Source organism: Phaethon aethereus (genome assembly GCF_964289735.1).
Source record: "Phaethon aethereus genome assembly, chromosome: 6".
Taxonomy (NCBI): domain Eukaryota; kingdom Metazoa; phylum Chordata; class Aves; order Phaethontiformes; family Phaethontidae; genus Phaethon; species Phaethon aethereus.
The window spans coordinates 28,163,886-28,191,098 of NC_138580.1; the positions used below are offsets into that span (position 1 = coordinate 28,163,886).

The 27,213-nt window shown below is 45.5% G+C and overlaps 1 protein-coding gene across 1 annotated transcript; it reads left to right on the forward strand.

The window, feature by feature from the left end:
• Nucleotides 1-17: 17 nt before the first annotated feature.
• Nucleotides 18-13,386, forward strand: CYP20A1 (cytochrome P450 family 20 subfamily A member 1; the record flags this gene model as incomplete). The annotated part of the gene is made up of 13 exons (XM_082001733.1): nt 18-189; nt 888-937; nt 1,024-1,190; nt 4,471-4,616; nt 5,294-5,461; nt 6,155-6,233; nt 7,903-8,018; nt 8,416-8,470; nt 9,243-9,363; nt 10,241-10,352; nt 11,000-11,064; nt 12,977-13,066; nt 13,236-13,386. The coding sequence occupies exons 1-13, from the start codon at nt 118-120 to the stop codon at nt 13,384-13,386; spliced, it is 1,392 nt and encodes a 463-aa protein (XP_081857859.1). The 5' UTR covers nt 18-117.
• Nucleotides 13,387-27,213: the final 13,827 nt, after the last annotated feature.

Here is a 27,213-nt window from a genome sequence, read left to right on the forward strand (position 1 = left end):
CCCGCCGGCGGTGCGCGCAGCCCGGCCCGGCCCGGCCCGCCCCTTCCTGCCCCGCCAGCAGGCTGCGGGGTGGGGCCGCGCTGCTGCCGCCGCCGCTCCCGCCGCCCCGGCCCGGCCATGCTGGACTTCGCCATCTTTGCCGTTACTTTCCTGCTCATCCTGGTGGGCGCCGTGCTCTACCTCTACCCGGTAATGCCGCCAATGTCGGGGAGGAGGGGGGCGCACGGCCCGGCCTGGCCCTCGGTGCAGGCGGGCAGGGAGCGAGCGGCCGCGGGACCGAGCCGCCACCGCGCCCCGGGCGGCCCCGGCCCCTTCCCGCGTCCCCTGGGCTTGGCCGGGGATCCGGGCGCGCCCCGGTGGTGCCCCACGCGGGTGCCCCGCGGCGCGAGCCCCGCCGGGGACGTGGCTGGCGCCGGCGGCAGCGCTTGTTGTGCAGGGCGTTCCCCCCCGGCCGGCCCTCCCCAGCAGCGGGGCGGCCCTGCCCGCACGCTTTGGCACCTCGTGTTCTACACGCCCCGGTGAATCCCTCTGAGAAAGGCTGTCTCTGTCCACCTTGCAGTTTCGCACGTGTGCAGATCTCCAGGGCAAAATCTGGGTGCAAGGTCTACATTGCAAACCTGACCCTTTAAATCTTTGTGCAGGGATCTTTCATCTAACCAGATGAATAATCCTGGTTTAGCCAGTGGGACCGGGCACACACAGTTGATCAGCTTCGTAAGCCTTAGCAGGTTTGAGGCTTGAAGATGTGTCTTATCCAGCTTTTGTTTAATGTTTATAAGTAGTGCAGCAGTGTTGATGTGGACAATCCAGCTCACCTGCTGGAAAGCTGTGGGGCATCTATAAAATCTAAGTTCAGGGAGGTTGATGCATTTCCTTTTGCTCTCTAGGCATCTAGGCAAGCATCAGGTATCCCTGGGCTGGCTCCAACAGATGAAAAGTAAGTGCTTTCTATCTTCACATCAGTCAAGTTCAGCCTTTCCATTGGATGCTGTTATCACCAAATATCCATTTTGTGTTCCTCAGGGATGGCAACCTGCCAGATATCTTTGCCAGCAGCAGTTTGCATGAGTTCCTGGTGAACCTTCATGAGAAATATGGCCCACTGGTCTCTTTCTGGTTTGGAAGGCGTCTTGTTGTCAGCCTTGGCTCAATTGATCTCCTGAAACAACATATTAACCCCAACCGGTTGTGTAAGTGTCCTTTGCTTTGTCCTTGAGTCCCTTTGTTCCTTCTGGCCTTGCTGGGCATCCTATGTCAGAGGAAGCTGGGGTTTCATTCGAAGTAGAAAGAAAATGAGACTTGGTTAGCAGCTGACATGGTGGTTCGGGTATGTCTTTGTTTCTGCTTATTGGACTTGAATATCAGTGACCAAGAGTTGCTGCTGACCAATGACCATCAAGAAATTAGTATGCTTGTGTCTTTTACCATCTCCCTACAGGTAAATGTTTATGGCAAGCATCATGTTTGTTAGCCACTGGAACAGCAGGGTGAAGATCCTGTAGCAACTTGACATACATTTTAAAAGCAGCTTGAAATACATTTTAAGAGGGAGAAATTTGCTAACTTAAGTCTGAAGAGAACCGTGCTATTTTGTGATAGCTGCCTTGTGTGGTTCAGTGTGGAGGTTTTTAAAGGACTATATAAAGAAGTTTTTTAACTTTTGTTTTTCTTTGGCACATAGAATTTTGTGCTAGAAAGCTCTAATGATCTTCCAGACTTGGAAGTGGTCAGTGGTGCTGGTAGCTGAGTTGACCCTATTAGTCCTGGGATGATATATTAGTTTATAGTGTAAGCCTCTTAGGTGGGTATTTTGCTTCCTAAGGTGGTGACAGACGATAAGTTAGCTCAGTTGATGTTTGCGTTTAACCTCTTGTTTTTCCAGTTTTCATCTAACAAGATTGAATGAGGTGCTGGTTGCACACCTCTGACCTGATACTGTAGGCTGTCTTTAGGCACAGGCAGATATCTCAGCATCACTTTATGCTGGGGTCATGATGCATAGGCTTCTTGTGCAGTTGCATGACAGGCTCACAAAAATTGATGATGGTCTGGGAAAGGAGTGGGAGTTAACGAAGGTCAGCAAGACACAGTCGATAGTAATGGCACTCCAGAAGGTGGAAACTTGCCCTGAAAGATCTGAATGCACTCCAGTGTTTTGGGGGGAAATTGAGCAGACAATCACTTTCTCAAAGCTCAGAGAAGTGGTGGCAGGTCCCTGAGCCGTCAAGGTCTCAGAAAAGTACTGAATTTTGGGAGTACCCAAATACTAGAAAAAAAAATACAGTGCCTGGACTTCAATGCAGGAAATGTGACCCAGGCAGTTACAGACTAGTGTGGCATCTCTCATGTTCAGTTCTACTTGGTCTCTGTCTTGACTATCCAGAGTTAGATCTTTTCTCCATATTTACTTACAATGATGTCCACGTTCTTGGGATGAGGGAGAAGATTTCCTTGTAATTAGAAGGAACAGTTGAAATTTGGATGTGCTTCACCAAGAGGACTGAAAATGTAACCCCAGAGATGCTTTCAAGACAAGGACAAAGGAAGAAGTCCGTAGAAGTGCTGGCAGGACAGAGCTCTATCTCCAAGAGGTGGTTTGTGCCTTGTGGAGTCACTAGCCTCCTCTAGCTGTGGAGAAATAGCCATTTCCCAAATACTGTGAGGCAGGGCCCGCCCTCAGCAAAGGGCAGCTTGGGCTCTGCAGTCCTGAGTTCACAACAGTGAGTGTATCAGTGGCATGGGACTGCCAGTTTGTACTAGGGACAGGGGAGACAAAAATGGAGCCCGTGGCTGATCCAGTAGTTTTCTTTCATGCGCACCAGGAGAACTTTGCAGTTTTCTGCAGGTGATGGTGCTGAGCATCCTCTGGCCTTTCCAAATGCCTCTGCTTGACACATTTGCTGTGTGGGCTTTTACCACCAGCCATGTGTCTTTCTGGCTACCCCAGTACTGTGCCTATCTCTGGCAGAGCCAGTCAGTAGAGAATTGTGGCATGAATAGCAGCAGCCACTTCATAGCAAAGTACCTTGAAGGAGCTGCAGCTAGAGTCACATAACAGCCTGCTCCACGTGGAGAGCTGCAGGTACCATCTGTTCTGCCAAAAGACACATGCACGTACTCCTTGTCATTCAACGTGGGAAGAGGGTGAGATGCAGAGCTTAAAAACATTGGAAGAGAAACGATGTGAGAGAAAAGCATTTAAGAAAGTTTACCATATTCATGCCTTTGGTGTCATTAGCTGCTTTTGTGTCGTTAGGTAGTAAGTCCTCTGCAGGTGGAAATTGTCTTGTATGTTTGTCCAGTTAGCATAATGAGGCCCCGATCTCTGCTGGGAATCCTATATACATCTACAGTTGGTAAAGTCACATGTGTCTAGCCCAGCCTTGATGTTTTCTGATGCCTCAGAGGTTTCACTCTCCATCTGGGAGAAGTAACAGACTGTGATAAACAGTGAAAATGTCCCTCTTGAAAACCCCCTGATTGCTGCTTCCAAATAGTTCCTTAAAGATTTTCCCGGTTCTGCAAGACCCATAGAAAAGTTTACAGAAAGGGAAAAGCATATACCATGCTTTATTGCACAGTTTTGCATTGACGCCTAATATACTTTAGCAGGTGTATTAAGTAGAGGCCCCTTGGTGGTGAAATTCAGAGTTAAAAATCTAACTGAAGTGAGCCATGGGTATGGGAGATGGATGATATGTGTTTTTGCCTAGTTTGTACAGTGTTGCAAAGTGTCTGTGCAGAAGAAAGATGGAAAGTAAGGCGATTAGAAGTACAAAGCATTCTGTAGCTTAGTGGGGTACTGTTTTCTGTAAGAGCTTCTCTGCTGGAGGCAGCCCTGGCTGAGAGAAGTAGGTGTTAATTTGGGAAGAGCTCATCAGCAGGGAACTGAATGCATGCAAGAGACATCGTGCAGGAGTGGTGTCATATGAGGTTTGCTGGGTCTGTGAAGCAAAGTAAGGATTACAGAGAGCAAGCTCTGGCTAAGTCTCTCATGAAAGCTGGTACATCTTGAGGCGTAGCCATGGTCAGGGCAGGAGAGTGCACCAGATGTCAAGGGGGAATGCACTAGAGGGGCTGCAAGAGCAGGCTGGAGGAGAAAGGAGAAGGAGTATGCCATGCTCACTGTTGTCATCAAGTCAATGGTGGGACACTGGGACACAACCAGCTGGGAACAAGCTTCCAAAGTGTAATTACTAAGGAGTTACTTGGTACAGCCAGCAGGCAACCTCTGCAGGGGGAGCTAATCACAGGACGGTACCTTGCCACAGAGGAGAGACCTTATGAGGTCCCAGCCTACACTGAGCAAGAGAAGTTTGACACCCTAAAGAGACTGCTCCTGGGGAAGAAGCCATGCCTTGCTCACTGCCCAAAAGTAGCAGCACCCAGTTAAAGAGATTGCTGGTTTCATCATCCTTGTGTGGTGTGACTGCCTGCCTTTCAAATGGTGTTTCCTTTATTTACTTTCAGTGGATCCATTTGAGACGATGCTGAAGTCCCTCTTGAGGTACCAGTCCAGCCTGAATGGGGATACAGGAGAGAGCCACATGAGGAGAAAGCTGTATGAAAGTGGTGTGACCAAGTCCTCGCAAAGTAACTTTTCTCTCATCCAGAAGGTGCGTAACTGCCTTTATACAGCAGAGAAGCCCTGTGTGACTCACAAGGGAAAGTTTAGTGAGAATGATCACTAGGATAAAGGAGCTCCATTCAAATTAGTGCTGGAACTATTAAGTACCTGAGACAGTGAACAGCCTCTGCCCATTCAAGCACGGTGTGAATATTTGGTATCTCTTAGCTCCAGTGGGTTAGGGGGAAGGGCTGAGCTTGGTGGCTTTTTATGCCAAGATGACAGATGCAGTTAAAGATACTGGAGCATCTGGATTCTAGGTTTATTTCCTAGGACAGGAGGGAGGAGCAAGGAGCCAGCTACTGAGACCACAAACAGGTGAAGAACTGTTCTGTTGTCTCGGTCCAGCAGCCAGAATATGATCTGTTTTCCCAGTCTGGAGCTACTAGTATTAAAGGTTTTAAGGTTTCTTTTGTGACAGAGGGAATAAGAGAGGAGGACAGGCCTGCCTTGTTGGGGAAGAACCTTGGGAAGAGGCAGAATATTTGAGGCTAAAATGTTACTGTTTAAGTTAGCAATAGAAGGAAATCCTGGAAAGAGTGTAGCTTCATGCCATAGCCATGAAAGTGTGGTCTGCCTTAGGAACTGGGTGGGAATGTCTCCAGGGTATGTTTGGTAAATAGGCTGCTGATATTACTGCCAACTAATGGTTCCTTCCCTTTCAAGCTGTCAGAAGAGTTGCTAGCCAAATGGCTCTCCCTCCCTGAGGCACAACACGTGCCACTCTCCCAGCACATGCTGGGATTTGCCATGAAGTCTGTCACACAGACAGCTATGGGCAGCAGCTTTGAAGATGACCGGGAAGTCATCCGATTCCGCAGGCACCATGATGCAGTATGTATCACGAAGAGCAAGCAAATCTCCTATTGTATTTTTCCATGCCAACACCACATAGCTTTTGTCTGTGTACAGTTTAGTACAAGCTACTGCTGAGACTTTAACATTAAGCTAACATTAAGCTTAAGAGCTTGAGGGCTCTGCCTTAATAGTCCCACGCTGAAACTATCAGAAAGACCCTACTGCTGATCCTGCTGTCAATAGTCTAAGGTGTTTCTAAAGGATCTGTGGGGATCAGGAACCCGTATCCAATGGCAGTTGAGAGGTGTTTGGTACTTAAGTCAGTTAAACTCTACTGGGAATGCCAGTGGAACTTCTCCTTTTCAAAGATCTTCTGAAGGCTCTGTGACATTGTAGAGAAAGGAAAATCTGAGGGGGTCTCAAGCTGTGTCCACATCTGGGGATGTTAAATCTGCAGGTCCTAGGGTGGGAAAGAAACAGCTCCATCTCCCGTTCAAGATTCCCGTGTCTTTTCCCCTACAGTTATAATTACAGTTGTTTAATTTCAACTCAGTTTCAGCTATCATAGGTTTGATATCTGAAATGGGACATGATATCCTAAAGAGGAGACCAGTTCTGTATTCACAGGAAATCTTAATTTTATTTGGTGTTTTCATTTTCCTGAATAGGGAAGAACAGAAGGGCCTCAGCCTGTGGTGAGTGATGGTGCTCTTATCTTTGTCCTTTCAGATCTGGTCGGAGATTGGGAAAGGTTTCTTGGATGGTTCTCTTGACAAAAACATGACTAGGAAGAAGCTCTATGAAGATGGTAGGTTCCTCCCAAAATCACAGTCTTCTTCCCACTCTGATTAATACTTAGAGTTAGCTAGCGTATGGAAGCACTTAATTTGCCTAGTTGGTTCTGCTTTTCTGCAGAATTGATCACAGTGACATAAGCTACCAGATGAGTCCTCCTTATTCTTGCATAAGATTGTTTTGGAGTTGGGTGACAAGCCTGCCATTGTGCAAGAAGTTTGTAGTACTAGAACTCTAGTTCCAGGTCTAGTTCTAGGATCTGTCCAGTCTGGAGGCTCATAGAGGATCCTGGGAAGTATCTTGTGCTTGCTCCCTTCCTGTTTTGTTCCCTAGTGTCCGCTTTTGACCTCTCTTGGAGGCAGGCAACTGTACTAGGTGGAGACAGATGGATCCACTTGGTTTGGCCTGTATGGCCATTCTTATGATGCACCATTTGGTGAATGTGCTGCCAGACAGTCACTCATAGGCTAGAAGACACAAGTACAGTGGTGCTGCTTTGATGGATACCTTCCACGTGATAGCCTCTGATGTGCTATTACAAGCTAACATGATTTTCAGGTCTGTAATGGTAGTGCTTTTACTTCTCATATATTTCAAAGTAAGTTATTTTATTTTGCAGTTGTCCTGTCTTTTTTGTTGTTAATAATTAAAGCCTTTCAGTATTGATTGGTAAGATGTTAAAAGTAGCTTGTATCTAGAACTAAGGATTTGCTTGTAAATCCTCCAAACCCAGTGTTTCCTTCCTTATGTTGCTGGTTCTGTGGGTTTCAGAACGTGCGGACAGCTCCTGCCTCATTAAAATGGGCTTCCCCCATGGGCACTTAGTCAGTACTGTTCCTGAGTTGTAGTAGGATGATGCATTAGGACACAATTGCAGAAGCTCCAGAGAGTGAGCCTTGGTGTTTAAGTGTTGCTGGCCTTCATGTGTAGAGAGGAGGGAGGAAGGGTAGTTCTAAGACGAAGAGGCTGAATTGGGCCTTGGTAAATTGAGTTTCAGATCCAACTTCAGCTCCATGTTTCCTGATAGTCTTGAGTAGGTCATTTAAATCAGACAGCCAATGGCATCTAGGTCCCTAGCTTCCCCCACTTCCCACAACAGCCACCAGGATTTAGGCACCCAATTATCTTCAGATGTGTGGACTCTCTGTGTGCCAAAACCCTTCCATGTATCCCTCACCTTCCACTCTCTGTTTAAGCAGACTCTTCAGCACAGAGCCATCCTCTTGCACCGTGCTTGTAGAACCCCTGGCAAAAGGGGCACCATCAGTGGCTGGAGGTGCTGTAACGCTTTAGTAGTTATAACTCTACAGGTGTTAACTCAACTAGTGTTTTCTGGCTCGAATGTTTTTTATGGGGGCTCATTAAACGTATTATTTGATGGTTCAACACTAACTGTTATTTGACTTCCCCTTATGTGATTTCAGCTCATAGAGTACATGTCTCGGTTATACCTGTAAAGGGTGGCTTTTTATAGGCAACCTGTCTTATTTGGTTCCTGCATTTTCAACTAAATTGGAGATACTGCCATCCAAATTGACAGTAATATGTAACAGAGGCTGCTTCTGTAAGTGAGCCCAGCAGGGACAGCTGGTCTGAAAATCTGCTTGGGGAGATGGATTTGCTTCTCTGCAGCCCTCAGGATGACCAGGTTTTAAAATAAACATTTCTCTTTGTTTCCAAAGCTCTGAGGGAGATGGAATCCACCTTAAGGAAAGTTACAAAGGAGCGCCGAGGCAGATCATTCAACAGGCACGTCTTTATAGACACCTTGCTGCAGGGAAGCCTGAGTGACCAGCAGGTCTGTGCAGCTGTTATGTTATTACACAGCAATGGACTTTTGCTATTACAAGCTCATTACATTGTAGCCTTTGATGAAATTTTTGCATCTTAGTTCAGATTTCTTACTAAAGCAACATTTCTCCATTCCTACAGTGTTTGATTGCATTAGCCTTCAGTACTGCTTCATTGCCACTGCTTCATTGCTATTTTTATAAACCAGAAGTATGTTAGTATTAAACATGTCTCATGCCATGCCAGTGCAAGCTCTGTAGAGAGTTCAGTCTATGTTTGCTAGATGTATTTCCTACTCTTTGCACTAGAGGGATTTCATGCACTCAAAAGGACAATGTGCCACTTCTTTTTTTATCTTTACAGTCTTATGAACTTCATTCTCTGAAGTAGATTTTATTTCCTAGATTCTGGAAGACACAATGATTTTCTCCTTGGCAGGATGCATAATCACTGCTAACTGTAAGTACAGATTGTAGGTAACTTTCCATCCGTACACTCAGCTCTCTCAAACTGTGTGTGATGACATGAGACTTAGTCTAGACTAATAAAAAATTATATTCCTTCTTCTGTTTCTCCTGAGCTACAGATGTATAGAAGAAGCTAATTTTACAGTGGACTCTCGACACAGCCTCATAGCTAGTGAGTTGAAACTAAGCTGTGTTTGACAACCTTCCCAGTCTTCTTTTTCACTCTGCTATTGAAAATATCTCTTGAGTACCTCACAAAACAGATATAGAGGAGACAAGTGCTGGCCAGCCTGCTGCAGAGAGCTGTACTGTTCTTGTTGCGCTCTCTGTCAGGAGCCCCAGACAGAGCTGTCTGGAGCACTCACCTGAGATGTGCTGGGGAAGCCCCCTAAACAAGGGAATTTTCTGATGTTTTGGACAAACCAGCCTTTCATTAGCATCGTTGGTCTAATAACCCTGGTTCTCCAGGGTTTGCTGGGCTGTGTGGTCCCATCCCCAGAACAGTGATGCTGAACGGTTCAGTCTCCTGTACAGCTTCCTAAGCTCCTCATAGCATTGGAAAGAGAATTTTAGCTTGCAGGGTCTCTTGTTACACAGGACTTCAGCCTCTACTCCTGCCACTGAATATACAACCAGAACAGCCTGCTGTGAACAGAAGTCACCCTCTTCTGGGTTAAAAAGTAATGTTGCAAATACAGACAGTAGGAAAGCTGAATGCAGTTTGTAAAGGATTAAATTTTCTGGGTTCTACATTTCTTCCCCAGTGTGTACCTGGGCAGTCTATTTCCTGACAACCTCAGATGATGTTCAGCAGAATCTCTGCAAGGAGATGGACCGCGTTCTGGGGAAGGGACCAATTACACATGAGAAAATCGAGCAGCTCAGGTTGGTCCCATGGGAGGAACTGCAGAGGAAGGTTATGTTATGTGGTGGGGACAGTGAAATGTGCTTCATGTGCTGCAGCCTGATGCCCAGCCTATACTGGGCCAAGAGAAGGCATCCAAAAGCTGCTCCCTTCTTTTTTCTGGAAGTGATCAAACTACAGGGTAGGGCTCCAGACATGGGGACCAAGCTGCTTTCTTCAGGCTCTCTATAGGAAAACCTTTAGGTTCATTGGCAGAGGAGAGCACAGAATCAGTGCCCTGGCTGCCAGGCCAAAATTTGTTTGCTGTCTTGTTTGGTTTCTGTCCTAGTTTTTCAAAAGTAGAGGTAATCAGTCATTTTAATGGTTGGATTCTTGTTAGACATATTTAGAGCGAAACCATAGAATAATCTTCTTTTCAAAGGGCCACAGAACTAGGATGATGACTGGTCAACAGTGTGCCTTTGTTTTTTGTGCATCTGTTTGTGCCACTGGGTGCATTTTGGATTTGGACTAGTGTTAGAGTCTCAGTAAGGGCGTATTGAGTATATGGGTTTCTTGCTGCTGCTTGTATGGGTGAGAGGTCCAGGAAAAGGGCTGGTGTGTTTATGCTTTTTAGCAGAGTTAGCTTGGTTTAAAATCTGGGAAAAGTGTGGTGAAGAGAGGTTAATGTGTCTCATTATCGATAAAAGCCAATGATGAGATTTAATGCTCCTTGCAAAGATGCTGGGACTCCTTGCCAGAAAAAAAAAATGAAATGCCTCAGTATGGCTTGAGACAGCTCCAGGAGCAGACTGTGACCCTACATGCAGCAGGTGACTCAGCTCTCCTTGCTGCCACGAGGACGTGGACAAGCGTCTCTCTGGGAGGGTTAAACTAATGAAGTCTTACTGGTTGCAGATACTGTCGGCAAGTCCTGTGTGAGACAGTGCGAACCGCAAAGCTTACTCCCATTGCTGCACAGCTGCAGGAGCTGGAGGGCAGAGTTGACCAACATACTATCCCCAAAGAGGTAGGGCACTACTGGGAGCACTAGGCCACTCTCCTTTCCTGGAGAGGAATTTGCTGTTTCCTCTTCTTCCCGTGGAGAGGTGTGGCAGGAAGACCATTTCTTCTGATACTGTTGAACCTGAGCAGCTGCTCTGTCATCTGAAAGTACAATTTAGCTCGAAGTTTGCCCTGCAGTTCCTCTGCAGGAGAGGCTCTGGGAATTCATGTTCTCTTGCAGAGCAGATTTGCTTCCAGTTCTGGGTCCACCAGGGATGAATCATCTTTTGAAGGGGCTTATGGGCTCAGTTGTGCATAAAAGAGCATGATTTCAGGCCTGATCATATCACCCATATTTCCCACACAGAGTGGTACCTTCCATTGCAGAGAATAAAGTAGTCCATACAGACATGCCAGTTAAGAAAGTAGAGGAACGGGCTCAGACCCTCTCTAACCACCAGCAGTTGCAGCATGAGCCTTAGAAGTTAAAATCCTAACATCAGGGCATGGATTATGGTAATCTGTAGATGAATATAAGATATTATCTTTTTAATCCACCTAATAAGTATGAGTAGTCTACAGAATAATCGTCATCTAGCAGGGCTGTCCAAAGGTGTCTTTAATTATGTGTTTCTTTCTGCTCTGACATACATCCCCTAATTTTCTTTGCAGACACTTGTGCTTTATGCTCTTGGTGTGATGCTGCAGGATAGTTCATCATGGCCATCACCATACAAGTATGTAGAATCAAGACTTTCATTGCAACTAATTCCTTTGCTTTTTTAAATTAATATTATTTAGATCTTACAGCACACCCTGTTTGGTTGCAGGGCCTGTCTTAGCAGATTTTGGAGGTGAAAGGGAATGTGTGAGAAAATCAATTTATGAAGGTCTTGGTTTGTTTGTCTCTATGGGTAGGATTTTGGGGCAATTCAAGTCGTGATCCTCCCATGCTCCAGTCTGCATGTGTGTATGTGTTAGAGTTTAATAACAATTTTTTTTGCACACACACACACGTGCGCATGTACACACACACAGAGCTTCCCTGGCAAATGCTGGTAAATTCTTTTTAAGATTTTCTGTGAGACAGAAGCAGTGATTTTAATGGCTTTTTAATAATTGGTTGTCATCATGAAACAATGATGCAAGGGAGGAAATGTAAGTCTGAAGTTTTGTTTTTCCAGGGGGAAGGAAAATGCTACCTCATTACTTCTATCTGTGAAAACAAAACTGGATCCATGCCGGTATTTTGGAGGTTAAAGAAGAAAATTGCTGTAGCTTCCTGTGGCCTCCAGGTGGCAAATGTTAGCCTGTGTCTCACTTATTTCACTTGGGCTCGGAAAAAATATGGGTCAGTTATTCTAGACAGAGAGAACAGACAGCTGAGATTTAGGAGAAAGAGTAGAGCCTTTAGAACAGCACTTGTCCTCTCCCACAAGTGTAGCGCTTACAAAAGGGTCACGCATTGATGCACCGATCTATGAGCATCTTGGCGGGGATTGCCCACTAGAATAGGGCACGCACTGTGTTTAGGAAGGGGTTGCTGAGGCCTCGTGGGACGCACAATGAGGACTGCTATGAACACAGTGTGTTTATTCCAAGGAGAAGGAGGTTGAGGTTTAGCCCGAGATAAATGTGTATTTCTGTGACAGAGATAGGAGATCAGCTCTTTGTGATCCTTTCACCTACCTAGTGTACAAAAACACCGTGCATGCCTGTTTGCCCTCCCTATTTCTTTGCTAGGCAGCTGCATTTTCTTTCCTATTACAGCATCTGTAATTTGCTACTTCAGTTCAGGGGGAATGTAAGTTTGATGCTACTTTTACTGAGGGTCAGCACCCACATGCACTTTCATATTGGTAGAAGCAGAGCTTGGATGTTTAGGCAGGGAGCCAAAGGCTTGAAGTATAAGCAGAAATATGTAGCAGAAAGTGAAAGTGAACTGCCTTCCATCCATCAAATTTCCTGGTTTTTTTGTTTGGTTTTTTTTTTAATATTTAAATTTAATGATATTTTATTAGTTTCCCTGTGGTTAGTTGATTATAGGAATCTTGTTTTAACTCGTGCCAGCCCTGGATAATAGTTTTCTCACAGCCTCCACCATCCTAATGCTGGAAACCACTTTTCTCACTTGAATGAGTCACCAGCTTTCCTCCCCCGGTACATACACATACACACACCAGCTGCTTGATGAGAAGGGTGAGGGGCAAGGAGAAAAGGGAAATATTTTTGGAGGTGAGAGAGGAAGGGGCACAGAGGGAGAGAGAAAGGGAGACAAATCAGGTTGCGTGTGCCCTGGAGGGGAATAGAAGGGAATAGGGGGTAGCAGCATCAGCTCAGCTGTGCACTCAAGCTAAATACCCACTGCTGAGAGGTAATGCATACTAGTTCTAGCCCCATGTCACACTAACTCAGTTTATCAGCATTTTGACCAAGCTGGGACACAGCTGACCAGCTGGGAACGTAGATGGAGTGGATGCACAATTGCCTTTGTATATCTGCGTGGAATTAACCAGCATGATTTAGAGAGAGCAAATTAGTGGGACTCTGTATTTCGTTGCCAGTTTCTTATGTGTATATGCACAAATGTGTCTGGGGAAAGAATCCTGTGCCCGCACAGAAAGCCTCAGGGTATTTTGTCTTCCATAGGTTTGACCCAGAGAGATTCAATGAGGAATCAGCCATGAAAAACCTCTCCTTGTTGGGTTTTTCAGGAAGCCAGGAGTGCCCGGAGTTGAGGTGAGCATAGGGAAGGAGGTCGTTGTGTGTCTCTGTGGCAGACAGGAGAAAGGGTGCTTTCAGCCTCTTCCTGTTACTGCTGAGACCATCTGTCCAAGCTGGCAGATGTCCTTTGGCAGAGTTACATCACAGCAAGGTTTTTATTCTTTTCTCCTGCTTCTTCCCCCAGGTTTGCATATATGGTGGCTACAGTTCTGCTGAGTGTCCTGGTAAGGAAGCTGTATTTCCACCCAGTGAAAGGACAAGTCATGGAGACCAAATATGAGCTGGTAACCTCACCAAAGGAGGAAGCCTGGATAATGGTGTCTAAGAGAAGCTAAGAGCAAGCAAAAGAAGGGGCTAAAAGTGCCAGCAGTGAAGTTTTGAGCAAGGGTCTTAAGGGGAATCATGCTGGTGCCACACTGACTCAGCCAAGGAATTTTACATCCAGATTTTGTTACCTTCCACGTTCTTAACCACATACCTCTCTTGGGTACTTTTTCTAACTCAACTAATAGTCATATTAAAGTAGATTTAATCTTTATGCCTGTTTTACATTTGCTTTTGGATCTCTGGTCAAACCATTGCAAAGGAAGCAACAAAACCTTGCAGTGGTGTATGTATGAACTGTTGGGTGCCAGCTAGCCAAAGACCAGACCTCTTGTTAACCCAGCTGCTTTCCAACAGCAGCCAGAGCTGGGTAAGAGTGCCTCTCTTATCCGGTGGAATGCTTCTTCATGGATCCCAGCTAGATTAGACCTTGGAGACACAAGGACAAAGCCTTTCTCTATATATAGGTATTTTTATTCAAAGTGTCTTTCATTCCCTTGAGCTATAGCTATAGCTGTCAAGAAGAGCAGATACATCTTGTGAGAAGTATGTGTGAGTGTGTGTAAGAGAGAAATAAAGTGGGGCGGGAACTGCACCACCGGTTCTCGTGCTGTGTAATCTTGCCGTGCTGTGGCGTTGAAAGAGAAAGGGTGACTGAGGAATGCTGGTAAACTAAGAGGAATAAAATTGGTTTGGCGCCTAAGACGACAGAAGCATCAGTAATAATATAATGAAATGAAATGAAATTAAATAAAACCACAGAACAAAGCCCTGAGAAAGGGATTCTCTATCCTGACGGTTCTGAGGGCAGTGTCTAATCTAATCAGCATCAGAATTGACAGATGCTTGCAATTCATTCAGCACTGGGTCAGCATGAGACTGCTCATGCAAATACTGGAAAGGGAGAGTGCTGATTTTATAGGGCTCTGGATTAATGTTGTACTTAACTTAAAAGCCTTTCAAAGAATCCTTTCACTCCTCGAAAACGGGTACCAGCCAAAGCAGCATTGCATGCCACATGTTCACATGTTTTTCTGTGATTCTAAGTCCCACTAAGCAGTTTGCAAGGCAGGAGCCTTACTTCCCCCATCATCTCATTGGAGTAATTGCCGTCTGACTTCCTTTTCAGGTTGGGTTTCTCCCTTTTTCTTTTTTCCCCCCCCCTAGTACATAGGATCACCCTTTACCTGATCTTTCTAAGTCTTTTTCCCATAAACCTGACTCCTCTGTTAGCTCCAGTTCCTAGCCCCCTTCCCACCCAAATGCTGTGTGGTGGTAGGTGAGGTGTTGCTCAGCCTGCAGCTGTGTGTGCCAGCGCTGCTTTTGTACACAGCTGCCGATGCACCACAGAGCAGGCCAGGAGTGTGTGGCTGCCATTAGAGCTACTTTCTACTGCCCCTGCAGACAGGGCACACCTTACATAGGGACGCATACCTGGTAGCTGCAGTTCCCATTTCTACAGACATTGTTCCTTTCACTGGCACCTTCCAGGAAAGGAAGTCTGCTGCTCTTATAAAAACGTTTTGTATTGCTGCCGAGTGCCAGCCTGAATGCAGTCCTGTCAGCTCTTATGGGGTTAACATCTGATGCCAGCCTCTGTGGGCACCACACAAAGAAAATTCTGCTCTTGGGTTTAATGTGTCAGCTCTGCTTTTGGTGGAGCTGTAGAGATTCGGATCCCACCCAGTGCCGTTGGTGTTGGGGGAGAGGTGAGACAGAGATGCTGTTCTACTGGTTTTTGTCTGCTGGGCAGAAAAAGGAGGGGTTTACAGTTCAGCTTGCTGCCTCTCTTGCATTGATTTATATAATGAACTGCAAGAAAGCTCTTGCTAATGTGACCTCCATTTAACTGAAGGTTGGTCATGTCCCCAGATGGCAATTCATGTTAGGCTTTGCTTCACTGCTTATGCAAAAAGGCCTATTTTTCTTGAAGGTTGCAGATGTTTCCTAAACCTTCTGTAGAAATCAGTGTGGTAAAGGATTTTACTTTAAGGTATCCCCAGTGTGCAGAGAATGCAAAATGGAGGCTAAGTTATTGCCTTCTTGAGAAAAAATGGTAAGATAGCATTGTGCCTGCTAGGAACCGGACAAAGAATAGCTGACTGTCATATAACTGAGTGGTTAAGATCTGCTTTCTTGTAGCCATGTTGTAGGATTGAAGCTTTCGGACACCAGAAAAGCTTCCTAAGTGTAATTGTCTGGAAATGTTACAGTATTTCTCTGCCTTGCTGGAGCTGTATGGGCCAACTGCCTTGCAACAGCCCTTCCCCAGTTATGGGAATCAAAAATGGGAGTAATTCCATATAATTTGCTATGAATTTTCCATCAGCCTGCACATGTATCACATCCTATAAGACTGCTGTCAGCCTGGGCCAGTAACCAAGCATGCTACAGCAGTCCGTGACTGATCCAAGAGAAGAATGGGGCCTGAAGTGCTGGAGAAAGCCAATGATTAGTTTGTGTTTGCTTAAAACTGCTGTCAAAAAACCACCCTGACTCATCAGTTAAGGAAATGTGTTGAGCATAGAGGGAAAGGAGGGAGGTAAGGTGCTCTCAAGCATTTGTTATGCCCTGCTCAGAGTGACACTGAGGTCACAGCCACATTGTTTGCTGAAGTCTCTTAAGTTTCCATTCCTCTATGTGTTGGTCACTTCAAACAGCCTAGCTATCAAGATGCAGTGTCACGCTCATCAGCCCAGCTATGGATCCTTTTCTTATGCAGCAAACCCCCTTTTTTGTATGGGAATGTAGAGCTTTCTTGTGAAGTTTTAATCTGTTTTGATTGGAAATATCGGTTTTGTCCCTTTTCTCCCTTCACCCCTTGTTTGGCATGCACTGTCAGCTGTTTCTTGTTTGGCCGAGTTATCTAAGGAAGACTTGTGTTCTTGGACCGTGCCCCCCTTCGCCACTTGGGTTTGTCCATTTTCTCCGTTCTTTTCTCACAAGAAGTAACTTCTGAGCCCTTGGGCCAAATCAGCTGCATTTGACAAGGGTTCGAGATTTGCATCTCAGCACTGTTATGTTCCTACAAATTTTGTGAAAAAGATGACTGGGCATAGGGAGTCCACGGTAGATGTGTCACCAGACTGCAGTCAAAGCCAAAGCATTGTTAGATGCCAGCCTGGGGAAAAGCCTGAGTCAGCATTTGCACTGTAGCAGATAGCCAATCTCAGGAGTCCAGTCAATAGAGAATAGGGTTTTGTCAGTCCTGCACTAAGTCCCACACACTAAGGACACATCTAAGGCCCAGAGATCCCGTCTGGCTGTAACATGGGGATGCGAGCAAGCATTGCAACCAGTGGAAAAAAATGCCTCCATCTAGGAACAAAGCCAAGAGAGAGGTTGCTTCTATAATAAAGGGAATTAATGCTCTTTATGTTTCATATTCCTGCTCTACACCAGAAAGCTGCTTCACAAATCCCACAGGATGGTTTTGAAAAGCATACAGAAAAGCTGTCCTTTTATTCCTTGGACTCTTACTGTAGAACAAGCTTCTACAACGGGCTACAAACTCATGGAAGGGAAGAGGCTGAATGTAGCTCTGTGCCTATGCAACCTGCTGCTTTCAGAAGCAGCAGCCAGCACAGGTGCTGGGAGATGTCAGGCCATCGCTAATTGATTGTCATGGATGTTTCTGGCTAATGAAGCCTTATACTTTTGCCCCTTGTACTGGTGGCAACTGGTGAGACAGCTGTTAACATAACTTCTGAGCAGAGCAGATAGCTTATTGAGCTAGCCTCCCACTACCTCCAAAATATCCTTGAATAGTGTTACCTCTAGATTTTAATTAACCTGGGCTGCATATAGAGCCATTATTGCAAATTGGCAACGTGTTCTGTTCCCAGCAGTTTAAGGTCTTGCTGGTAACGTCTGTGGCATGCAACACAGAGTTGAGGGCTGTATGTTTTATTTTCCATCATTAAATAGAAAGGATGTTCTTGACAACTTCTGTCTTACTTCCTGTAAAAGTAAATGTTGGTTGTTGGGCAGAGTGGACGTTTGCCGATTTAAAATACCTTGGGCAGCTCTTGTGCCAGTCCCCATTAGCTGTGCAGTTACATGAACCTGGGGCTGCTGGCAGTCCAAACTGGGAAAACAATATATCTATCTCACCTGCATAGTTTGTTTGTGAACATTTTGGTACTGCTTAACTGACAGGTAAGTAGCATTGCCTCCTCCCTCTTTCTGTCTTGGGTACTGTGTACACATTCTCACTGACAGCAGGAGATACCTGTAGAGTCTCACTCCTCAGTAGGGCCATGTGCGACCTTCCCAAGGTTTCTGCTGATGCTGTAGAAGGGAGTCCCTGATATTGACCCTTGGATGTAGATATATCCCAATCAGCAGAGTGAATTCTACAGTTTATTGGCTTCCTTGCTGTGCCCAGATCCTCTTGTAGCTTTGAGGCAAAAGGAGTGGGGTAGAGCAGTACCTTCATGAAAGCACTTTGAGCATACCGGACTCCACCCATTTCCCTACCCCTTTTATCAAGAGTAACAGGGAAGGGGATAAAATACTTCTAACGAGAAGGAAGATCTTCATCGCCTGTGGGTTATGCCACCAGGAAGTGGAACTGTTGTAATTACCATAGCAGCTCTTACTGCTTCTTTCCACTTTTCCGAAACAGGAATTTCTAGAAAATATTCCAGGTGTCTTTCTCTGGACCCTGAGAGTAAGTACCCATCTTGGCATCTCTCTCTAGTTGAGCTCAGGACTGGTTTTAGCAATCACTTTTCAGCTAAACAAAAGGTCTGTTTGACATCTCTTCAGATTCAGTGCCAGGTTGTTGGTGGTAGCAGATGGGGAAGAGGAACCACCACATGCAGAAAAAAAAAAAAGATTAAGAAAATGTTCATCACATATGGAGGGTGGGGAAAGAGAGAAGATAAGGGTTTCTATAGCAACAGTCCTTGAAGATAAGTATTTTTAAATCTGTGAATTTTAGCATTCAAAACACTGTTGTGTTTCCCACAAAAAGATTTGGGGGAGGGCTCAAATGGAAAGTTTTTTTTTCCCCCTACTTTTTGGGTCATTCCTATTTCTTATACAGAGGACCCTGAACCCAAGATAAATGAAGTATGTGTAATTGCTCTGATGTTAATGCTTCTGTAAAGAAAAGCCTTGCTTCCAGGAGGCAAAAAGCGTCAGTCATAGTTCCATATCTGCACCAACACCTCTGTTTGGTGCAAGCACTTGATCATGTCTTTAATGGGAAAAGTAGCTTAAATAGATCAATGCTGGGCCAGTAAAAAGTCACAAGGACAAATCTTCAGGGTTCCATATTAAAACCAGTGTAATTTGGAGCAATTTCTTAATTATAATTGACATAGAGATAAGTGATAGTAGTAGTGATAAGGTAGCTGAGGCTTTTTCCCTTGGCCAAGGAGGAGGGGATGCAGAACTGAACAGGCAGAGGAACCAGGTAAAATGTGTCCTTGGAGAGTGTCTTGGTTACCTCAATGACAGTGAAACATTGCTGCAGGTGGGCAAGTGATGCTCCAGTGACACTATTAGGCAGGAAATGTTTGCTTTTTATATGGGGTATCAGTGCTAGGGCCACCTCTGAAGCTTCTCTTCAGTCTCTGCAGTGCTGAGCAACGCAGGGGCACTGGCACGCTCTGCTCCCACCTCCGTGCTGGCATCCAGGCAGGTCAGCTCTGTCACAAGCCTGGCAGTGAGACATCCAATGCTGTGCTTGCTTGGCTGCCAACTTTCTAGTCTCACCAAAAAAGGCTTTTTTTTTTTTTTTAACAGTCACTTCCAACTCAGTAATGACTCAGACACTGCAGCAAGGGTAAAGCGATCATCTTCCCCTTCAGAGCTTTACAGCAGAAGGCCTTGGGTATCCTCTCTAAAAGAGAGCTTGCTGGGCCCAGCCATCAGCTGGATTCAGTTCTTTAATTCAACTGATGGAACGAGATGCTCCAGCAGTGCTGTGTATCTGCTGGCTCAGGGGCTGTGTTTCAGCAATAGACTAAAGGATTCCTAAGTACTTTGTGTTCTGAAGCCTTGGGGAGGGGAGGCTGGGAGAGAATGAATAGTCATACATAAAAGAGAAGGTGCCCATTAAGGCTCTTGCCCTGACCAAATTTCTCTAGGCCATAAATCCAGGAAAGGAACAAAAATCTATTGGAACAGTAAGGGGAAAAACAGTCCTATTTGGACATTTGTCTTTTGGAGTGAGGGAGGGGAAGCAAGTAAGGGTGTCTGAAAAAGCAAAGTTCATATTGTCGAAGTGTGGAAATTGGCACTTCGTAGCATTGTTTCATAATGGCCGAGACCCTGGAACAGAATAAGCAAGTCTCAGCTCTAGCTAAGGCAACTTTATTACCCTTGTCAACTTTCCTGTATCTTCACTGATAAAGCCTACCGCCAGTGTCAAAAAAAGCTGCACTTTTCATGTCACTGTTGGATCCTCTGTTGGAATTCAGTGTTGTCAGATACATTATTTTTAATTCTGGGAATAATATTCTTGCCCTGATGTCAGCACTAGCATGAAAATGCATACTCTGTCTTTGTACTTTCTTGGGCTGAAAAGCAACTGATTTGCTCATGCAGGGCTTGTTAGCTGTGAGTTACGGATTATGTATATCATGTTTATTCCATCCCTTCCTTTAGGACCACTGGTATTTTGTGCTGCACACTGATGCTTTAGCTCCATGCATTCGCCTTACAGTTGGACCCCGGGAGATGCAGGAACCCTGCGGTACCTAAATTACAGAAATGCAACAACTTCAGTTCCTGCTCAGCAGCCTTCAGTATCCAGTATGTCACAAGCTGCCTCTTACTCCATCCTCGGGTGCTTGTAAGTCAGCGGGGTACAGTGACGGGGTTCGGGGCACCATGGGCGTTAGACAGCAGGAACGATCACTGCTGTGTGGGGGAGCAGAAGAGCTGCTGCCTTGTTGCAACATGTACGAGCCTTCTCACACAGCTCTAAACTTCCACAAATACAGTTTCCAGACCAAAAAGCCCAGCCTTCTGGCAGCGTGGCTACCACCTGCCACTGTCCTGCCTGGGGAGAAAGGAGGTTGCCCACTGTGTGCCAGATTAGTTTCTGAACATGCCCTGGCTCTGTGAGGTGGCTGCCCTGCTTTTGCAAGCTCTTCCAGGAGTCTGAATGGGGGAAAGGTGCCTTGGGGGGAGAAGAGTGAGCTGTGCGACTTAACGGGAGCTGACAGGGAAGCCTGCAAGAATACACCATCGCATATGACGGAAAACCAGCTGGACGAATGGTTGCAGCTGCCCCACATTCATTGGTGACAAGTTATTTGGGAACAGAGAGGGTGTGTGGAGCACTTAGTCCTTCTGCTGTGCAGAATTCATATTAAATTTGCTGGAGCCTGCGCCTTGATTTGATGGTATTGTTCTTGTAAAAGGAAGGAGCAAATTGCTTGCTTGCTAACAGACTGCTCTAAATTAACCTCAAGCGTGGGCCTGGGCAAACCTTTGTGTGACTGTGACTTGTTTGTGCTGTGTGGCTGCATTGAATACTGCTGACTTTCATGGGTTGGCCTAGCACAGCTGCACTTAGATCTTAGTTGTGGCTTTCAGTCATCAGAAACCAAATTTTTGAAGCTGTTTAGTTGTTTGGATTTTGAATATTGCATTAAGCACCTACTTGACTATTTAAATGCCTAGATGTCTTTGTAAGTCTAGTATTGCTATAATGCAAAGAAGAAGGAAATGGTATAGAGGGTTTGCTGGATCAGGCCTCTGGCTTCAAATGCCAGCAGCAATAATTAGGTAGGGCCTGTTGCTATATATACGCCATAGTTCATAGTGAACCTCTTTTGTGCTTGAGGAAGCTTGATGGTGACTTTTACGTAGTAAAGGTAAAAATACTGCAAACACACATCCTGCTTTAGCCTTTATATATTTTATAGCTGTACTGTTCCAGTGTGGGAAACTGAGCTGAGCAATCACATTTTCTCAATTACCCTCAAGAACTGGAAATCCTTATCACCTCTGCGTTTCTTTCTCCCACTAACGCAGCACTGGTCTTGAAATTGTCACCACAGCTAAAAATCCTCATTCTGTAAATTAAACTGTGTTTTTAAAAAATTTTACAGTGCAGCCTCCTCATAAAACTCCACCAAGTCTTTTGCTGATGTGACTCACTCAATTACTCATGTGGGCAGACATTCAGATAATAAAAGCAGTTAATGGAAAGCTGTGAGAAATACTGCTGGTTCCTGAGGAGGCAGGGGAGGGGGAAGGCTACTGCGGGTATTTTATCCTAAGAGCTGCTGAATTCACTGAGCTCCCAGCCATTTTTTTAAGATAAGGATGTCTCCATTCTGCTTTTTCCTTTGTATAAAAACAGCTTGAAAAATCAGATTGGCAGTAGAGGAACAAAAGTACACCAGCTGTATGTTTGCTCCTCTGTTCCTCTTCCTACATATTAGCGATGATAGCCAGTCTGTGCCCTGAAATAATCTCTTTATCCTAGTGATGTATATACTTAAACAACACTCAGTTCTCTAATGAACTCTGGATTCCTGAATCAAGGAGTACAGCTATCAGGTGGCTAAATGACCCCTTCAGTTGGAGGTGTCATGTACACTGACAAGGACCAGATTTTTCTGGAATAAATAATAGGCCCTTGAGATTTGTTGTGCATTAGGTCAGGTAATACAGGTAGAAAGCAGATTTCAATGACATTTCAGTGAGTGCTCATTGGAGGAATATGGCACTTTTTGAATTTGGTGAGGCAGAAAGTTACTGAAGAGTAGTATGATACCACTTCGATGTGAGCGCCCCCTTATGCAATGAAATTATACATGTCTGATGGCTTCAAAGAGACTTAGAATTAAGCCAAAACTGGAACTAGCAGAAGTGGACAAACTGATTAGAGCTGAGGGCTAGCTGGCATTTGCAAAACAACCAGAACAGTTAACTCTTGGTTGTGTGGCTCTGAGGCTGATAGATTTTTGAGGGATGTGCTACTGCAAATAGCTGTGCGAGTCCCTTCCAACAACAGTGACGGGTGCGAAAAGGGAGAGGGTGCAAGGATGTGCTCATTGCTCATGCGGGATAAGCTGGGAGGGAGACTACGGATTGACTTGTAAAATAGAGCTTCTGGCACAGAGAAGCAATGCATGGGTGTTGAGACTGTGGACCTGAGAAAGTAAGCTGTCAGATTATATTTAGTGATTACATGCTGCAGAAAAGTGCAGAGAGGGAAGGAGGAGAACTAATGCATAGTGGAGCCCCATGGGTAGTGAGCACACAGAGCAGGGAATGAGGCTGTTCAGAGAGGATGAATTGCCTTGGCCTTCCCGATTCAAATAAATCTCTGTGTGAGGCCAGGGATCTGCACAGGCTTGTATGATTTCTTTGAACAGCAGAGCTCAGCTTTATTTATCCTTCAGTAATGGCTCAACCCCAGACTCCATTAGGTGGAGGGTGACCAACCTGTGACCTTCCAGCCATTCACCTCTGGCCCCACACTAGGGATGTCTCCCACAGCAATCACATTCCCTAGCTGGGGAAGCGGTAGTGTGATAGGGCCTCGTGAAACCAATGTCACAAGCTGCTGTACACCACAGTTGCACACACAGCTCAGCCCCAACCCACCAGAAGCTTGTTAGCTAAAGTTGGCATCTGCAAAATAGGTTAAATATGCTGCCCCATTTGAATACAGGGGTGTGAACACCTCTCTCCATTGTGTTCCCTGGAAAGCTCAGTCCTAACGAGACAAAGATGCAGGAAAAAAAATAATCCTTATACCTGTATGAGACAAATCAAACCTTGTGTGCTGACACATGATAGTCAGTGATTTGGGTCCTGTCATATTGCAGGGTGCCAAGGTTGTGACTTTGACTAGTTTGTAGCAAGATGGGTACAGCTTAGTCTCTAACTCTTTCCTGCTAAAAGCTCACTCATATAATTCAGAGATGTCTTTGCCGTTGCAATAAATGAGTCCTTTAAGCTCCCTCTCAGAGGAGACAGTGTGGGGAGGTCTGGCTGCCTTCTGCACATAAATATTCAGTCAAACCAGATTCAGGCTGAGGTGGGTGAAGCTGCTGCGACTGATGGGGAGCCATCAGTCTCCATCTCCTGTTAGGCAGTACTGCATCACTGAGATTTGTGCTGTTACCATATTGTCAAAAATAGCTGTGGGTAAGAGAATGGGCTGAAATGCTCCCGTGTGTTAGCCAAACAGAAGGACAGAGCAGCTGGGAGAAGGAGAGAGATGCAAACTGTGGTAGTGAACAAAAGCTGTGCAAAGAGGAGCGGCCTTCACAGCCTCGTGAAAGGGGATTACTTGACCAGATGCATGATGGAAGGAGGAAAGATGACTTCACAGATGTGTTTTATTATCCTTACCATGCAAGGGAGTTACGCTAATTCCAGGAACAACAGACATTTGTTTGGTGGCTCCTAAGAATATGCAAGGCCATGAAAAAAACTTTTAAAAGTGGTTTATGTGGTAAAAGCATGATTACAAACAGGACAGGATTAAAAAAGCTCCAGGGGGCAAGTTCCTGGAGTTATGTGAGTACCTAAAAATCTGAACTTTAATTATATATAGGAAGAAAAAAAGACCTCAGAGAATGGTTCTAACTGTTGTAGCTGCAGAGGAAACTTGCAAATGTGAAAAAAGCATAAGTAGGCCAGCGAAATCAGCTCCAGTCTGTAGTGAGCTGGAATCAAGAGTTGAGAGAGGAGGAATTTTGCCATGTGCTGTAGTGGAGCGTTAACTCCACTACCTACCCTTCAGGGTCTGTCTTCTCAGCAGCCATATCAGACCTTACCTGGGGGATGCCACAAGGGTCAGGACAGGGTGGGAAGGGACTCACATTTGGTCTGAGTTGGCATCTTTGAGAAGGAATACTGGCAGGAAAGAAAATCAAATTAGAGCTGTTCTTTCTTCCCCCTCTCCCCGAGTGCTTTGTTGTTTGGACCCTTGGAGGGGAACTGATGAGAAACTATGCTTTGTGCTGGCTTCTCTTTGACACCATTTGTTGCCTGTTTTCTTTTAAAGTCTGAAATGTTAGGAGATCATTATTTTTCTTATTTAGCTTGACCTCTTCATCCCTTGGAGAGTTTCTCTCCTTGTACTGGCTCTGTCCTCACACAGTGCTGTGTTGAAATAAAGTTCAAGAGAAAACTTGAATTCCTAGAAAAAAGCTTGGTATTTAGAATAAGACGTGTCCAAGAACAGACAGTCTGAATCTCTGCAACATGTCCTGCCTTCTCTGGAGGTGTTGTGAGGTGTCAGGTGTCAATCACGCACTGCCTCTATCTGAGGTGGTTCTGAAATAGGGTTAGGGCTAAACGCTTCCATGAGATGTAAACTACCTTGTGGGTCACTTCTAACCTTTGTGCAACAAGCGCTTTACCCAGATGCAGTTTCTCATAAGCAGAGAGGTTATCCATGGTTACAATCTTGATTGCCCAGCAAATTGCTGAATGCCCGAGGAGGCAGGAGGAGAATGTGCAGCTGCAGGGTGTGTGGGTTTTTCATTCCGTTTTACAGTGAGGACTGGAGGTTGAGTGTTTAAGACGCCTCAGGATCCTGACAGCATTTGTTGCAGCGCTGGATGTGTATGAGCTGGGTTCTCTGCCGGGAGGCCACCCCTGCCATTCTGGAATAGCCGGGGGAGTTAAACAAGCTGTTGTTCGCTTCAGGTGCTTTGCAAAGCAAAAGATGGCAAAGACCTGCCATCCAGCCAGACACAGATTCAGACGCTATGTGAAGTGAGCAGGGTGGCATGACTTTGTCCTTGTTGAAGGAGTGAAGGTACATACTGCAGTTACAGACTATTTTCTTCAATGCTCCAATTTTACCTCCCTCCTCCACCCCTCCAGTACATCTTACCTGCTGGCTAAAGGGCCTGGGCCTATGTATATGACCAGTACACATGACTGTATGTTTGGTGTCGGAGCCCTTTGTCCTTTATTGAGCTGCAAATCTGCTCAGCTCCATGTGATGCAGCAAGTGCTGGGATTTTCGGCTTTTGTTTCTACCATTTACAAAATACGACCCACTCCCCACCAAGGGAAAAATGCTCAGAAATAGGCATCTCATAAAACTAGAGCAGTGTTATTTACACAAGTGAACTGAAAACCTGCAGCGGGATCTGTCAGAGATCTGACCTGGTCATCTGTCTGAACGGGATGTTTACTCACATACCCTGATGTGGTGAGGGTGCTGCTCCATTTTCTATATAGCAAAGAAAATGGAAGAGGCTTTCAGCTGCGGTTTCTTACTGTGGTGCCAAAAATAGGAGGCCTTTGAACTACCCCATTATTACTTTTCTCTAATTAAGAATTGTTAATTCAAACTGTGGGATGTGGGACACACACACACAGTGCCCACCTGCAAGATTGCACATGACCACAGGATCTGATTGTCTGTGCAAATTTTTGTGATCAGGGGACGCCCTTGGGTGACTGGAAGAGGTAAAAACCCAACGCATGTGAGAGAACTTGGAAGAACTGTGGTCTCCCTGTACTTTTGGATCTTTACCTCCAGTTTGGAGTCTCAGGCTAGATGCTTGCCTTTCTATTTTCTGGTAACTGAACAGCATGTTTAGGTGGAAAATATGTTTGCTACCAGGTCTTGAAGACACTGATCTAAGGGACAATCTTGCACAAAAGGATTAAAAAAAAGTTGGAGAAGTTAAAGTGTGTAATACTGTAATTAGGGATGAGGGAGTATAAAAGCTTAAAATTAGTTTAGCACATCAATTGACAGATGGGAAGTCATTTATGTAAATTTAGGGAGGTGATAGTTGCATTCAGTTGGTCTAATTTAAACACTATTTCAAATTATTTTCGTTATGTGTACAAAGGATTATAAGATAGCCATTATTCTGACAGCAGGGCTCTTCATATTTAAAGTTAAATCCACAAAACAGTACCCTATTAAAATGTAAACATGCTGTGATAACAAGCACCTAATTACTCAGACAGGTTAGCCCAGCTACTCTGGTGACAGCTGTGTGCACATATTTCAGATAATGCTTTTTCTTACACCGTAAAAATTGCCAGCAGGGCCACTGAGAGGTCAAGAGGTGCCTGACCCACAGGTGGTAGCTCCCTGTGAGAAGATTTGCTGATGCTGAGTGCAGCTCTGAGAGCAGATGGGCTCTTCCAGGTTTCCACTGAAGGCAGGACCTGATGGCACCCAAAAGCACAGAGAGAAGATGGCACAAATAACAGTTACCCCTCCCTACAGTCTGGTGCTGCTAATCCAAGTTAAAACTCTTAACAGCATCGTTGGAGAACCTTCCTCTTTACATCTTGACAGCTTTCTCCTTTTGCCAAGAGAAAGATCATGCAGGTTTACTGGGGAGCTGCCAAATGACAGCTTGACTTCACACCTGCAAAGCAAAGGAAAGAAGAGAGAAGGAAAGCCTCAGCCTGCCTCCAGCCTGACAGAAACACGAAGAGTCCTGGGAGCGTGGGCGTGAGCAACCCCTGGAGCTCCAGCAGCAGATGTGCCATGAGCAGAGCCCAAGCTGAAGCTACTGTGGAGGGAGAGTGGGGCCCATTACCAAAAGGTGTTATTCATCAGCTGCAGGCCCTCGGGTGAGGTGAAGCCTGGCCGTGGCTGATTCTTGGAGGCATGGGACAAGACTTGGAGCTCCACACTGTACAGCAGCCCTTTGTGAGTTGACTTGGTTGGCTTTTCTTCCTGGAACCCTTGCAGCAAAAGCTCGGATCAGCTCTCTCAAAAGGTGCATGAACAATCAGCAGGGGGGCTAACAACCAGGATTTATTCTTTAACTACAGCAAAATCAGTATTTTTGGATATATGACTCATGGTTTATAAGCTTTGGGGGTAGAGAGCACCAAGAGCAAGGCTGCATGATGCTCACTTCTTC